Here is a 14,397-nt window from a genome sequence, read left to right on the forward strand (position 1 = left end):
GTGTAAATCTGGAGATGAGGGTTTGTTATGGTGAATTAGTTACAGAATAGGTTAAGGTAATTGGAAGTAGAAGAAAGAGATAAGAAAGGGGGAAGGGCAAATACAGACAATACAGAAATGTGGTAGCATCAAAAGAAGAAACCTCTAAATCACAGATAAGAGTATCAACTGGGGGGAAGACCAATTCAAAACATATTAGAGTGGAATACAAATCAGAAAAAGCCAACACAAGCCTCATTGCGATGATTGGAGGAAAAGAGATTTAGGCAGTACAGTGACCGTGCCCATTCTCAGGTCTTTGGCTCTTCCCCTTGCTAACACCCCATATGGAAATGTATTTTCTTTTCAAGCTATGCAGGCTCTGATGCGGCTTCAGGAAGAGAGTTCAGCGATGGGTGTGAAGGTATGCAAGCCGGAGGGAAACCTGCAAAGAAACATCATAGGAGATCTTCTCGTACTCGTTCACGCCAAGAAAAGACGTGCAGACCCAAACTGACCATCTTAAATGTAAGCCATTTGCTTATATCTGTTGATTAGAGTTGATAATATAGGGTACTGTGTTGCATATTCCTCAATTTAGGTTGCCCCATTGTGTTTCTAACAACATATTGTGTTCTAGGTTTCAAATACTGGTGATAAAATGGTGGAATGCCAATTGGAAACCCACAATCACAAAATGGTGACATTCAAGTTCGATTTAGATGGTGACGCGCCAGATGAAATTGCAACTTATATGGTAAGAATAATGGCCTTTTACTTTTATGTCTATAAAACACAAGACTGGCTATATTGGAGTGATCTGAATGTGCTATGTAAACGTGATGGTGCAGATCCATTAAAAGCATGCACATAAACTGACCTTGGCTCAAAAATATAGTTTGTGTGAGCGCACATTTAATGGATTTGTCAGGCTTTTGTGCTTCTACTGTAATCCATTGCTACATTAGGCATGTTATCACGTTGTAAAGAGCCATTTGGGTCTTCAATAATTAAAGTCCTAAAGTACAATGCAGAATGGCTTTGCTATCTCAAATGTCAATTCTGTTCATAACAAAATAAAAAAGTCACAGCAGAAATTATACTTTGCAACTAAAGAGAATACTAATGCAATCGCTCCCAGCTCCCTTGTAATTAGCCTTGGCTACACTTTTTGTCTAACCTCGAAACACGTCGGGCACAACGAATTATTTGGTGGAGGCGGAACAGCATGCCGAATTGAAGCCCGGAGGGCAGAGGACTGTCGAGTGCTTTCCAAAATGCATCAGGACATCTTGTGGTTTCATGTGTTGCACGGCAGCCCGGCCGTGTGGGAGGCACCATAGTCAGCTGAGGCAAGGAGGATTTTGCCATTTGGACGAGGCCCAAGCTCCTAACTCATGGGGGATTTTTGGCACAGGACTCTTCGCTTAATAGCATGCCTGACCACACCGCAGCCTACTCAAGGTATTTAAATAAAGAAGCTTGATAAATAAAATGAACAACTCAACCTTACTACAAGGAATTAAAATTACAGCATCACGGACTACAAATCCCAGGGAACAATGGTGAGACGGTCAATACAGCACACGCCCACTGGGGGTTTGTCAAGAATAAAGAACCGGAAATGCAAAGGAATTGTGTGATCGAGTGTCATTTTAGCGAGCCCATGAGGAAGGGGTGTCTAACCCCGAAACACGTCTGGCGCAACTAATTGTTTGGTGGAGACGGAATAGCATGCTGAATTGAAGCTCGGAGGGCAGAGGACGGTCTAGTGCTTTCCAAAATGCTTCAGGGCAACTTGCGGTAGGCGTCGTCCGCGGCTACGCGTCAGTCGTGGGCGCCGTGATGACGTCGTCTGAGTACTTAGACGCCGCCTCCGCGCGCTGACGTCAGTTCTTCTTTTTTCCGCGCCAGCAAGCGCAGATCCGGAAAAAGTTGTACCCTAGACAATTTTTGACTAACTTTTTACGAACCTTTTGATCTACTTTCGAAGTCTCTCGACTCCGACGGTGCCGGTAGGGATGCCCGGTTTCAAGCCCTGCGCCGACTGCAACCGACTGATGTCGGTTACCGACCCCCATCGCCGGTGACTGCACTGTCTAGGCCCGGACCACGACAAGTCCTGCTCCGACTGCCGGGCCCGGACGTCTAAAGCTAGACGGGAGCGGTCCCGTAAGCGACTCGAGCTTCGGCAGTCCGCCCGTGCTGCTCGAGGTCCCGGCCCGAAAGGAGGTCGAGGGACCGGTCGCGGGGACAGAATCACCACAGTTCCAGGAGTCGTCATCGCTCTTCTGACTCCCCCCGACGCTCACGCAATGCGGCTGGGGGTTTGGGCAACACCATCCGCGCGGCTCCGTCGGAGCCGCGGGCGTCGTGGCCTGCTCCATACCTGCCGGTCCCTGGGCAGCATGCGACGCCGGAGAAGATCGAGGCCTTCCTCTCGGCCAGAAGGTCGCTCACTCCTCCGTCGGGTTCCGCTGTGCCTTCAGGCCAAGCGGCCCGACTGGGTCCCCCAGCGGGCCGGGTGCTTCGGCTCCGGTGCCGTCGGGTGCTTTGGCCCCGGCGCCGTCGGCGACTTCGGTCCCGACACCGCAGGGCCCCACTGGATCCAGATCCGGGTCGCCGCCGGTCGACCTCACGACCTCGCCGGCCCCAAGGGTGTCGCCCCCGGCGCCGTCCCAGGACGGCACCGTCCCTGGTCCTACCCTCGATTCAGGTCCGGTGTCGGAGCGGCGCCGCTCGACGCCGTATCAGACTCCGTTTGGAGATTTCTTTTTCTATGACCCGGCCCCATCCTTTGAGCCTCAGTACCAGGCGAAGGGGATTGGGAGTGGTCTGAGAACCCTCTGGCACGTGAGTGTCAGTCTTCTGCGGACTGGACAGGAGAGCTTGGGGAAGCCAGTGGTCTGGACACTTTGCCCGACACTGGTTTTGTCTCTCCTCCTAGCGTGGCTACAGAGGAGGGGGCTGCTTATAGCGTAGTGTTGAGGGTGGCCAAGGCCTTGGGCCTTGAGTTCCCTGTCGTGAACGTGAGGACTAACCTCCTTACTGAGGTCCTTAAACCGCAGTCAAGCTCGGCCGAGCCTCTGCTGCCTTTTAATGAGGCCTTATCAGACGTTCTTCTGGGTATTTGGTCTAAGCCCGCTACAGGTCAGCCTGTAGATAGGAACGTGGCCAGGCGCCACCGCCTGTCTCTGGGCGACCCTTGCTTTCTGTCTACCCACCCCACCCACAAGAGCCTGGTTATCCAGGCCTCTAATTCCCAGACCGCATTCCCAGAGGCTCCACCTTTTGCGGAGGGGCGAGATGCGGCGCGTTATTCCATCCGGTGTGGGCTGGACACTACTGACTCACTGGGCAGAGCGATGGCAACAACAGTGGCGATTCTTTGCCACGCCTGGTTGAGGTCCGCCAACTTCCCGGCTGATGTCCAAAACACACGGACATGCCGTTCGATGGCCGTCACCTCTTTGGCGACAAGGCAAACCATGCGCTTGAACGCTTTAAGGACTCCAGGGCTACAGCCAAGTCCTTGGGCCTCTCGGCCAGCGCCAACAAACGGCTGCCTTTTGCTCCTTTCATGGCCAAGGAAGGGGCGCCCCCACATGTCCAGCCAGCCACGGGCCGCAGACTACCACCCAGCGCGGTGGCAGACATGGGAACCGCCGTGGCGGCGGTCGGGGACAATGGCAAGGCCAGTCCACACCTACCCCTGCAGCATCCGCCTCAAAACCCTCCTAGTCCGAGTTTTCAGGCCCATGTGACGCCAGTGGGGGGCAGGGTTCGCCATCACCACCACCACTGGCGCACTGTCACATCGGACAGGTAGGTGCTGCAAATCGCCCGAAGGGGCTACTCCCTCCCCTTCGAGACGTCCCCTCCAGCCATGCCACCGCAGTACCACTGCATGTCGGGGGATCACTTGAAACTTCTGCAGGGGGAAGTTACGGCCCTCTTGGCCAAGGGGGCCATCGAGCGCGTTCCTGGGCCAGAAGTAGGGTGTGGTTGTTACTCCCACTACTTTCTGATACCCAAGAAGGGCAAAGGGGGCCTACGCCCTATCTTGGACCAACGGAACGTCAATGGCTTCCTCCGAATGGAGAAGTTCAAGATGCTGACATTGGCTCAGGTCTTAGCTGCCCTAGACCCTGGAGACTGGATGGTAGCGTTGGACTTGCAGGATGCTTATTTTCACATCCCCGTCCTGCCGGCCCACCGGCGTTACCTGCGGTTCGCGGTAGGCCACGAGCACTTTCAGTTTACCGTGCTCCCCTTCGGCCTTACCAGCACCCCACAGGTGTTCACGAAAGTGATGGCGGTGGTCGCAGCTCATCTGCGCAGGTTAGGGGTTTCAGTCTTCCCCTACCTCGACGACTGATTGTTGAAGGCGGGCTCACCCCAGACAGTCGTCAGCCACCTCCAGACTACGGCTGACCTCCTGTACCTGCTGGGGTTCTCCATCAATGTGCCGAAGTCACACCTGTGTCCCTCTCAGAAGCTCCTCTTCATTGGAGCGGTTCTAGACTCTGTGCAGTTTAGGGTTTATCCTTCCGAACAGCGGGTTCGGGATATTCAGGCTCTGATTCAGATCTTTCAGCCTTTATCCCGGGTCTCGGTCAGGTTGACGCTGCGGCTTCTGGGGCTGATTGCCTTCTGCACTTCTGCATCCTTCTGGTGCATCACGCCTGGATGGGGGATGCTGGCTCTGCATTGGGACCTAAAGTTTCAGTGGGCCCTGCATCGGGGCAACTTGTCAGGCCATGTCTTGGATCTCGGAGGGCACTGCAAGACAGTTGCAGTGGTGGCTCATGGACGCGATTGGGTCAGCGGCAGATCTCTCTCCCTACCCTAACCGGAGCACATAGTTGTGACGTACTCGTCCCTCCAGGGCTCGGGGTGCCAAATGGGCGAGGCGGAGATCAGAGGCCTCTGGTCTCCAGCGGAGTCCCAGCTCCACATCAACCTTCTGGAGCTGCGGGCGATCCAGCTTTAACTGAAGGCATTCCTCCCCTCTGTCCTGTGGAGTGTTGTGCAGGTGTTCACGGACAACACCACCGCCATGTGGTACTGAAACAAACAGGGCGGGGTGGGGCTGTGGACCCTATGCCAGGAGGCTCTGCACCTCTGGCAGTGGCTGGAACATCAGGGCGTGACCCTGGTGGTTCAACACCTGGCAGGTTCCATGAACGCAAGGGTGGACGAACTCAGCCGTCAGTGCATGATGGATCACGAATGGAGTCTGAACTCTGACGTGGCACAACGCCTCTTTCAGAAGTTGGGAGAGCCGTGGTTAGATCTATTCGCCACAGAAGAGAACGCGCAATGTCATCAGTTCTGCACGTTGGAATTTCCAAGGCAGCACTCGCTCTGAGACGCTTTTCGTTGCGAGTGGAGATGCGGTCTGTTGTACGCCTTTCCGCCTATAACACTTCTGCCCAGAGTGCTGAAGAAGATCAGGCGTGACCGGGCCCAGGTTATCCTTGTGGCTCCGGACTGGGCACGAAGATATTGGTATCCAGAGCTACTCAGCATGTATGTCAATCCCCCTATTAGTCTGCCTCTTCAGGAGGACCTTCTGTCGCAGCAGCAGGGGACGGTCCTCCACCCGAACCTGGCCAGTCTCCACCTCCATGCTTGGAGATTGAGCGGCAACAGTTGAGGCCATTTGACTTCCCTCCTGAAGTTTGTAATGTGATTCTGTCAGCCAGAATTCCCTCCACAAAGTCGGTATACGCCTGCAGGTGGAACAGATTTGTGGCATGGTGCACAGCAAAGGCTGTGGATCCACTCTCTGCCCCCCTTTCTGAGGTTCTCCTCTTCCTTCTTTCTCTTGCCCAGCAGGGCTCTGCTCTGGGCACTGTTAAGGGCTACCTTTCTGCCCTTTCCGCCTTCTTAAGGCTACCTGATCAGCCTTCTCTGTTCAAGTCACCGATTGTTAACAGATTCTTGAAGGGCATCACTCATATGTTTCCTCCTGTTCCCTTCGTGATGCCCCAGTGGGACTTGAACCTGGTTCTAACTTACCGTATATGCGCTCCCTTTGAGCCGCTTCATAACTGTCCTCTCCGTCTTCTTACACTTAAGACTGCTTTCCTGGTTGAAATCACCTCTGCCCGGAGGGTGAGTGAATTCCAGGCTCTTTCCTCTAAGCCTCCTTTCCTTTCTTTCCATCCGGACAAGGTTGTGTTGCGGACAAAACCCTCTTTCCTGCCCATGGTAGTCACAGCCTTCCACATCGGGCAGTCCATCACTTTGCCCACCTTCTTTCCGCCTCCGCATCCCTCGAAAGAGGAAGAGAGGCTCCACAGTCTGGACCCAAAACGTGCGCTCTCATACTATCTGGATCGCACATGCCAGTTCCGGGTGGATGACCAACTCTTTGTTGATTACGTGGGCGCTAAGAAAGGACGGGCGGTGCACAAACGGACCATCTCTCAGTGGATCGTGTTGTGCATCCAGGCGTGCTTCTCTTTGGCTAAACAGGAACCTCCTGTTGGGCTGAGGGCCCATTCCACTCTGGCCACGGTGACTACTACTGCCCTGGGCCGAGGAGTCCCCTTGCAGGACATTTGTCAGGCAGCTACGTGGGCCTCGCTGCACACATTCGCAAGACACTACTGCCTGGACAGCCAAGTCCGGAGGGATGGCTTCTTTGGCCGTTCCGTCCTCCAGGACTTTCTGATGTGATTATTGGTTCGCAGACTCACCACCGGGGTTGGTTTTGCTGGGTTATCTATTCTAAGGTAAGGAATCTATCACTAACATGTCTCTTTCAGATGCACAAGTTACTACTTGTGTAACGATATGTCTGTAAGAGACATTAGTTAGTGATAGATTCCTTACCGACCCACCCATCCTCCCCGTTCTGCAAACCGTTATCTAGGGTTAAGGTCCTCCCCTTTCAGGGCCCTAGTTTCATGGCACCAGTGTTGGTTTTTATCATGGCTCTGCGTTTCTGGCGCGGAAAAGCTGTGTATAAGAACTGACGTCAGCGCGCGGAGGCGGCGTCTAAGTACTCTGACGACGTCATCACGGCACCCACGACGGCGACGACTGACACGGAGCCGCGGACGACGCCTACCGACGTGCATGGGTACTGCTACGCATACATTTCTGGATCCAGTCTGATGCCTGGGGATATTCTAAGGTAGGAATCTATCACTAATTAATGTCTCTTGTCTCTTGATGTGTGTGTGTGTGTGTATATATATATATATATATATATATTCAAAGGATAATCCGGCAGCAAGGCAGGCTTCGCTCTTCTTGAATATACGGACACGGACCCAAATTCAGTGCAAAGTGATTTATTCAATGTTAGTGCTCCCAGCCATCATGCCGCGTTTCGCGCTACACAGAGCGCTTGATCACATGACAACGGTAAGATTACGGCATTGGTTTATATATGCTGATGACGTTACAAGACTTGTCCTACAAAGTGCATGGACATAGAAAAAATCTTCGTTTATGAACTACAATAACGCATTCTTTCAGTTCATTATGCTTATGCATGAATAATACAATAAATATGTTGTCGGCCAAATAAAATTAAGTTAAATCCTGTACATCAGCAAAAAACATACAATGCCTAAATATTGTGAAGGTGAGAAATAATATTAAACGTGATTTAAAATAAATAAATTCATTATTATTAAGTCTTTGTGCAGCAAAAAACCTGATGTTTGTATTGAATAAATAATATCCAATGTTAGTTATAGCAGCATAATATTTTCTTTTCATCCCTGGGTGTATTTTTAGGTGGAACGGTATGGAGCCCCATACTTTTATAATGTCCCCTAGATTAAAATCCCCAAGGGGCGGAGATAAAGTGCAAAGGGCCAAATCATGAAACTCCATAGAAAGCCACCTGTATAGGGGGGTCAGGGTGATATCGGTAAAGTACCATAATTGTATAGTCCGGCCACAGTTCAATGTGCAAAGCAACGCATGTCATATATGGATTTGAAAATTCATAAAGAGAATTAAATCTCTATCTGCAAGATGCCAACCATCATCAGCAATAAATAAATAAATAAATATACATTATCAAATCAATTCATTATTACACCTATAATTAAAACCTTAAAAATGGTATATAAAGGCTAAAATTGATTTATAAATTGGGTACATCTAAAAAACCATTACAGTAAATGTTATTGCTAAAAGATGGCACAGCATAACAGACTAAGAAAATCAATCAGAATAAATATACATTTAAAATCCATAAAACATGCTGATTCATTGTGCAAATAAAATAGACCATATGCCAGAATGTCATGTGTACCTCAAGTAGACCCACTACAGACATGTGTAGAGATCTTCTGTAATGTTAAGACCTGACGGATGCTTAGTATTCAGCGCAAGTATATAATGGGTCTCAAGGCGGCGCAGTTTGTCCTCTCTATTGCCGCCTCGTCTACTTGCCGGTACGCAGTCTATTACATAATACCTGAGTTTACTGTTCTTGGAGTCGTGTTTGGCTTTAAAATGTCTCGTGACAGGGTAGGTATTGTCCTGATTGCCAATTGCTCTTAAATCCTGGAGAATTCTTTTATGTACGGGGTGTTTAGTACTCCGACATAGAGCAGATCACATGGACAAATCAGGACATAGACGGCGTATTCAGTTTTACATGTTAACACCTTGTCTATTTTGTGTTCCCTCCTGTCAAATGGCGAGCGGTAGCAAGATTTATTGACTGCGTGTTGACAAGCCTTGCATACCTTACAATTGAAAAAGCCTGTGTGTGTTTGATACCAGACCGTCGACTCCAAGACCTCAGGGCTGGTTTTCACCAGCTCGTCCCTCATAGACTGCCCCCTGCTGTATGTGATAGATGGTCTTTTAGGAAGATCACTACCTATCACTGGGTCACTGAGGACTAATGGCCAATTCTTGCTGATGATAGATTGTATTTGTTTGTATTGTGCGCTGTACTGCACAATTATTCTGAATTCTGGTGGCCTGGTGACTATAGCCTCCCCTTCCAGTGGCGACATGGGGTGTCTTAACAGCAGTTCGGATCTATCTTTTTGTTCAGTTTTTTGAATAGCTGCATCTATGATTTTACTAGAGTAGCCCCTCTGTAAGAATCTGTTCTTGCTCTCTCTTTGGGCGTCTCTCAGGTCACTCTCCCTGCTGTGAATCCTTTTAAGCCTTAGCATCTCCCCATATTGGATGCTATTCACTAGATGTTTAATATGTGAACTTCTGGTATGCAGGGTAGAGTTCCCAGCAGTGGATTTGTGGTGTAGTCTTGTCTCTAGTTTGCCTTGTTCAACAAAGACTTCTGTGTCTAGAAATGTAATGGATGTTTGACTTATGGTGGCAGTAAATTGGAGGTTCAGATTATTCCTATTGATGTTTGTTATAAATAATTCTGCTGATATTACATCCCCCCTCCAAATAACAAACAGGTCATCAATAAAGCGTAACCAAATTACCACCCTGTTTTGCATTGTCTCTGCGTGTTCCACCATGAGGACCAGCTCCTCACAATAACCCATGTGCAAGCACGCGTAGCTAGGAGAGAAGCTGGCCCCCATGGCAACACCCTGTAGCTGCCTATACATCATATTGTTGAACATGAAAACATTACTGCTTAGACAAAACTTTGCCATATCCACCAACATTTTGTTATGCTCTGTCATGTTAGGTTGTGCTCTCTGCAGGTAGAAGTTCATGGCATTGAGGCCGTCTGAGTGTATGATACTCGTGTATAATGAACACACGTCCAGGGCAATTAATAAATAATCCTGTTTCCATACAATGTTTTTTATTTTATTCAAAAAGTCACTGGTATCACTTATGTACGACGGCAGCCTCTTTACTTCCTCCTGCAGAAAGAAATCCGCCTATTGTGACATGTGTTCAGAGAAGCTGTTCCTGGCTGAAAGGATTGGACGCCCAGGAGGGCTCTTGTGCAGTTTAGGCAAAAAGTACATTGTCGGCACAATGGGATGGTCATTTTTGAGGAACTTGTGTTAGATTTAGTAAACAGGCCCTTAGTTTTCAATTTGGACAGTTTTTTGTAGCAGTCCATATATACAGCCTTTAGTTCTGCTCCTGTAAATCTGGTGTAACAGGTCCTGTCATTAAGCTGCAGAAGGGCTTCTTCATCTCTCTGTGCATCACCTCTGTCAGAAGCACGAATTATTAGATTACGGTCCTTTTGCAGCTTGGTCATTAGAGCTCTGTACTCTGCCATCTGTTTATCGTACTTGTGTTTGCCTCTGTGAATTTTAATGTTTAGATCCTTCAGCTGATTGGTTACTTGATCATGAAACAGATCTATAGAGTCTTTGAGCATAACTGGGTTGAAAGTTGACTTGCTTTGAACTTAGTAGGAGGTTTCCTGAGCCCTGCCGATTGGACGGTAAGCCCCGAGGTTCCCGCTGTGGATTGTGTTTGCACCAGACCACATTCATTGGGTGAGCTCGATTGCCACATTTCATCTAGCTCCTCCATTAGATCAGCTGTTGTTTGGGACCAAGCTATGTCTCCAACAGTGGTGTCACTGGATGATATAGTTTGTGTGTCCTCATGTTTGTTCAATACAAAATACTTTTTCAATTTCAATTTCCTTGTACTTTTAAAGACATCCAGTCTGGTGTTTACATAATTGAAGTCCCTCTTTAAGCAAAACGAAAGGCCTAGGCTCAGTATTTCTTTTTCCTTGTGACTCAACTCTATATTAGCCAGGTTTACCACAGTCTTATCCAAATCAATGGGAATTATTTGTTCTTGCCCCATCCTCCTCTCTTTTTGCGAGTTCCCCCTGGAGGATGCGGAGCCCGCGAGGGACCCTGTCCGCATCTAAATACATTTTCAGAGACCTGGCCTCTCACCATTTACTCTGCTCAGTGCGGCTCTTTTTCTCTAATAATTTGAACTTGTCCTTCAATGTGATGTTAGGTTCAATCGTTTTACCAGTTGCACTAGTCTCCTTAATTGGTGCTGTTTTCTTTTCATCAAACATCAGGAGTGCCGCACTTTCCCTTTCCTGAACTGTGTCCGATGACATTTTTAAGGGAGATATAACGATTTCTCAAATTGTTTAACTTCGGGATTATGGGCGTTAAGGCTTTTTCCTTTGCTCCATTTACTCCCTCGGTTAAGCGCACACCTCTCACCCCTTAAACGACCTTCCGTTTACACACACGTACCTCAGGCGGACTACAGGACCCGCTGTCTCCTCCGATTCAGTCGCGTCCCGGTCCGTCTTCCGGCACCTCGTGTGTTATTCTTGGTCAATATATATATATACTCAAAGAAAACGCTGAAGCCCAGTCGGGGCTCCTTTAACCTCGAGGTTAATATATTCTATATTTTTTCTAGAGTGCAATCCTAGCCATAAAGTATTGGAGCGCAGTACATGGTCAAAGAAAAGCATAAAGTCAACGAGTAATAGGAGAGGAAGTTGGGTTGTGGATGGTTAATGCATTATGATGTACTGCTCTTTGGAAGTCTTTAGTTATTTTCTAAATTAAAGCAGGATTGAGGTGGTCCTGATAGATAGTTTGTTCCAGTTCCGGGGTGCGTCGAAAGGAAAAGGCCTGCTGTGTTTTTTTTTTTACTTTACAATTAGCTGTCTGCAGTTTGATGGTATCCTGGCTTTTGGTAGGGCGAGCTTGTCTACAAGAGTAGTGGGGTGCTTCTAAAATCAGTTTTACATCAATTGATGATTGCTTACTTTTTAATTTCAAATGGTTTTTTTGGTTAAAAACTACCTGTACATCCGATTTTTAATTTGGCCAAGTAATGATCATCTATTTAGCTGCCAATCATATCCGCAGCTCAGTTCACTCTAAGCAATGAAAATGAACATTCCGTATGTCCAGCAATTCAAGACGGTGGTTTAGACCTGGCTGTTCTCAAACAAATGGTTCCTCTGCTGTAAGCAAACAGAGATGGAACATATATGTCAAATCCCAACTGGATTTCTTAATTCTCATCATGCCATGTATAAGCTCAGCTACAGGTGTGCTGTAGCACAGTCTTGGCATCCGTTCAACCCATATGCAGGACACCAAACTCTACACCATAGTTTACATTATAATTGATATGAACCAACTCTTTAACAACTAAGAACACTGAGCAAATGAAGCAGCCTCCTACTCTTCCAATGAGAACTGCTTTGGCAATGGCCTTAGGTGCTATACAAAAAAAATAGTAATACTTTACAATATAGTAAGGGCTCTTATTCAACTCCCTACTAATCACTGTTAACCTCGGAGATTATACCTGCAAACACTCAGCATGCCATATTGTTACATGTAGAGACAGTACATCACTGATCTTACTCTGTACACCAAGAACAATAGGACACCACATAACAGAAGGTACTTTGAAGGCTGAAAAAAATATATAATTTGGTTATTACGTAGCAACTGAGTAACTATTTGTATGCCAGCTGTCTTCTGGATGAGTTAACATTTTGTTTCATGCTCATCTTCACCTACCTAGCAACATTGCAGGAATATCAGAATTAATGAATGAATTGTCTTTATTCAGGTGTCCAAGAAACTCAAAGTGCACACACATATATAGTTATGTCTGCTTTACCACAGAAAGAGTGTTCTTGGTTTGCTAAAAACTTTGGCCCCTTTGTCGAATCTTCACAAAACCTTCCAAAAAGAACTTCGTCATTCCTGGATAGTTCCGGGGTGATCCATCAAGAAAGGGCTGAGACAAAAAAGGGTCCCAAAAGCAAAATCTCAATACATTTTTTATAGATTTCTGTAGACAAGGTTACTGCAAATACTGCTGAATTAAATGACACCAAATTTGGCAGGAAGCTAGATCATGGTATTCAGATTCTGCTTAATTATTATTTGGTGTAAATCCGTTCAGTCGTTTTTGAGAAGTTAAGGGTAAAAAGTAACTGTATATCTGGTTCGTTGGGTCTGCAAGAAGCTCAAGAGACTCTTGTGGGAACACCAGTTTAAAAATGGAGCATTCTGATTGGCCCAGGGAGCGTTATTTCTCTTGGGCCAATCTCGCTCCTGATAAATTCTGACTCCCATATGAGCAAGCGCTCTCATTTGGCTGCCAGCAACATATGAAAAATGTTGCTCGCAGCTATTACAGGATTTGGAGACAATGTACTGAAATAAGTATATGAGGGAAAGATGGGTGATCCGCTAGATCCAATAAAGGGAACTGAAAGGGCCCCCGTGGGCCAAAAAGAATAAAAATATGCAAAAAATGCAGTGCTCCCGCGGGTTCGGAAAAGAAAAATGGTGGCCTGGCCTTGGTTAATGCATTTATGCCCTGGGAAGTCGGAACCGACATTACTTTATATGGGCCTCCCCATGTGACCCCACTCCCTGAGCCAATAATGGCCCGGATACCCTATGTCCTGGGGTTGGCTCAGTAGTTTTGTCCTGGGGAGCCCATTCCTGCCCATACCAGGACAAGCAGGAGCAAACACCAAGTCCCTTCCCAGTTTGTGGGAGCTTTAAAAATGCACTGAAGCAGGCAGGGAAACAAATAAAAATATTGCATTTAGAGCTTCTCCCAGTGGCTGGGAGCAATGCTTGCTGAATGCAGGGATCCGGCTTGGGCCAATTGGGCTTGAGGCTTCCCCTGCAGGCCCAAACGAGAGTATGGTGAGTGCCCTGGGTGGGCACCCACCTTTTAGAAATGCTGGCCCTGGGGGATGGGGTAACTGCTTGGGGAGGGTGGCCGGCTGCCCCTCCACTTAAAAAATAAACAGTCCTGAGGGATGGTGTCCCCAGGGCCTGTGCACCCCTCTCCTCTTTATTAGTTAAGTATCCCTGAAGGATGGGGTCGATAAAGTCTCGGGGAAGGAGGGCATGCAGCCCCCATCCCCTTAATTTTAGAATTGGCTCTGGGAGATTGGGTTCACAACAAGTCTCAGAGTGGGGCCATGCGTCCACCCTCCCCTTTATTAAAATAAGAGGCCCTTGGGGGATTTGGTCCCAGGGGCAGATAACTGCTCGAGAGGTGGGCATCACAGCTCCCTTTCCTTTATTTTTAGAAATGGCTCTGGGGGGTGTGGTTCTTAGGGCCTTACAAGGCTCTGGAGAAAGCCAGGCCACACGGCTCCCTACCCTTTAATTAAAATACAAATGGCTCTGTGGATGGGGTCCCCAGAGCCTAACAAGACGCAAGGAGGAATGGACAGTGCTATCTGCCTCCCAACATATATGTACTGCCCTGGGGGACGGGGTCTCCAGGGCCTAAAGAGGCACAGAGAGAGGGACCTTGCTACCTCCCTCCTTTAAATTATATGCATGGCCCAGGGGCATGGGTTACCCAGTATCTAAAGAGGCTCTGGAGGGGGAGGAGGGGGGGGGGGAACCTGGCCCTCCTCTCTTTTGTTAAAAAAAAAAAAGGCCCTGGGGTTCCCAAGGCCAGCCCTGGCCAATCCTTGCAGTGCGAGAGGTTGCATTT

At 48.2% G+C, this 14,397-nt stretch overlaps 1 protein-coding gene across 1 annotated transcript in view; it reads left to right on the plus strand.

Moving 5' to 3' along the window:
* The window catches only part of WNK2 (WNK lysine deficient protein kinase 2), a 621,829-nt gene that overhangs the window by 427,992 nt on the left and 179,440 nt on the right, over window positions 1-14,397 (plus strand). The window contains exons 14-15 of the mRNA XM_086939164.1: window positions 351-507; window positions 620-736. Coding sequence (XP_086795290.1) covers window positions 351-507; window positions 620-736 — 274 coding nt within the window. The remainder of the gene's footprint in view (window positions 1-350; window positions 508-619; window positions 737-14,397) is intronic.

The sequence above is a fragment of the Lissotriton vulgaris genome, chromosome 9 (assembly GCF_964263255.1).
Source record: "Lissotriton vulgaris chromosome 9, aLisVul1.2, whole genome shotgun sequence".
Taxonomy (NCBI): domain Eukaryota; kingdom Metazoa; phylum Chordata; class Amphibia; order Caudata; family Salamandridae; genus Lissotriton; species Lissotriton vulgaris.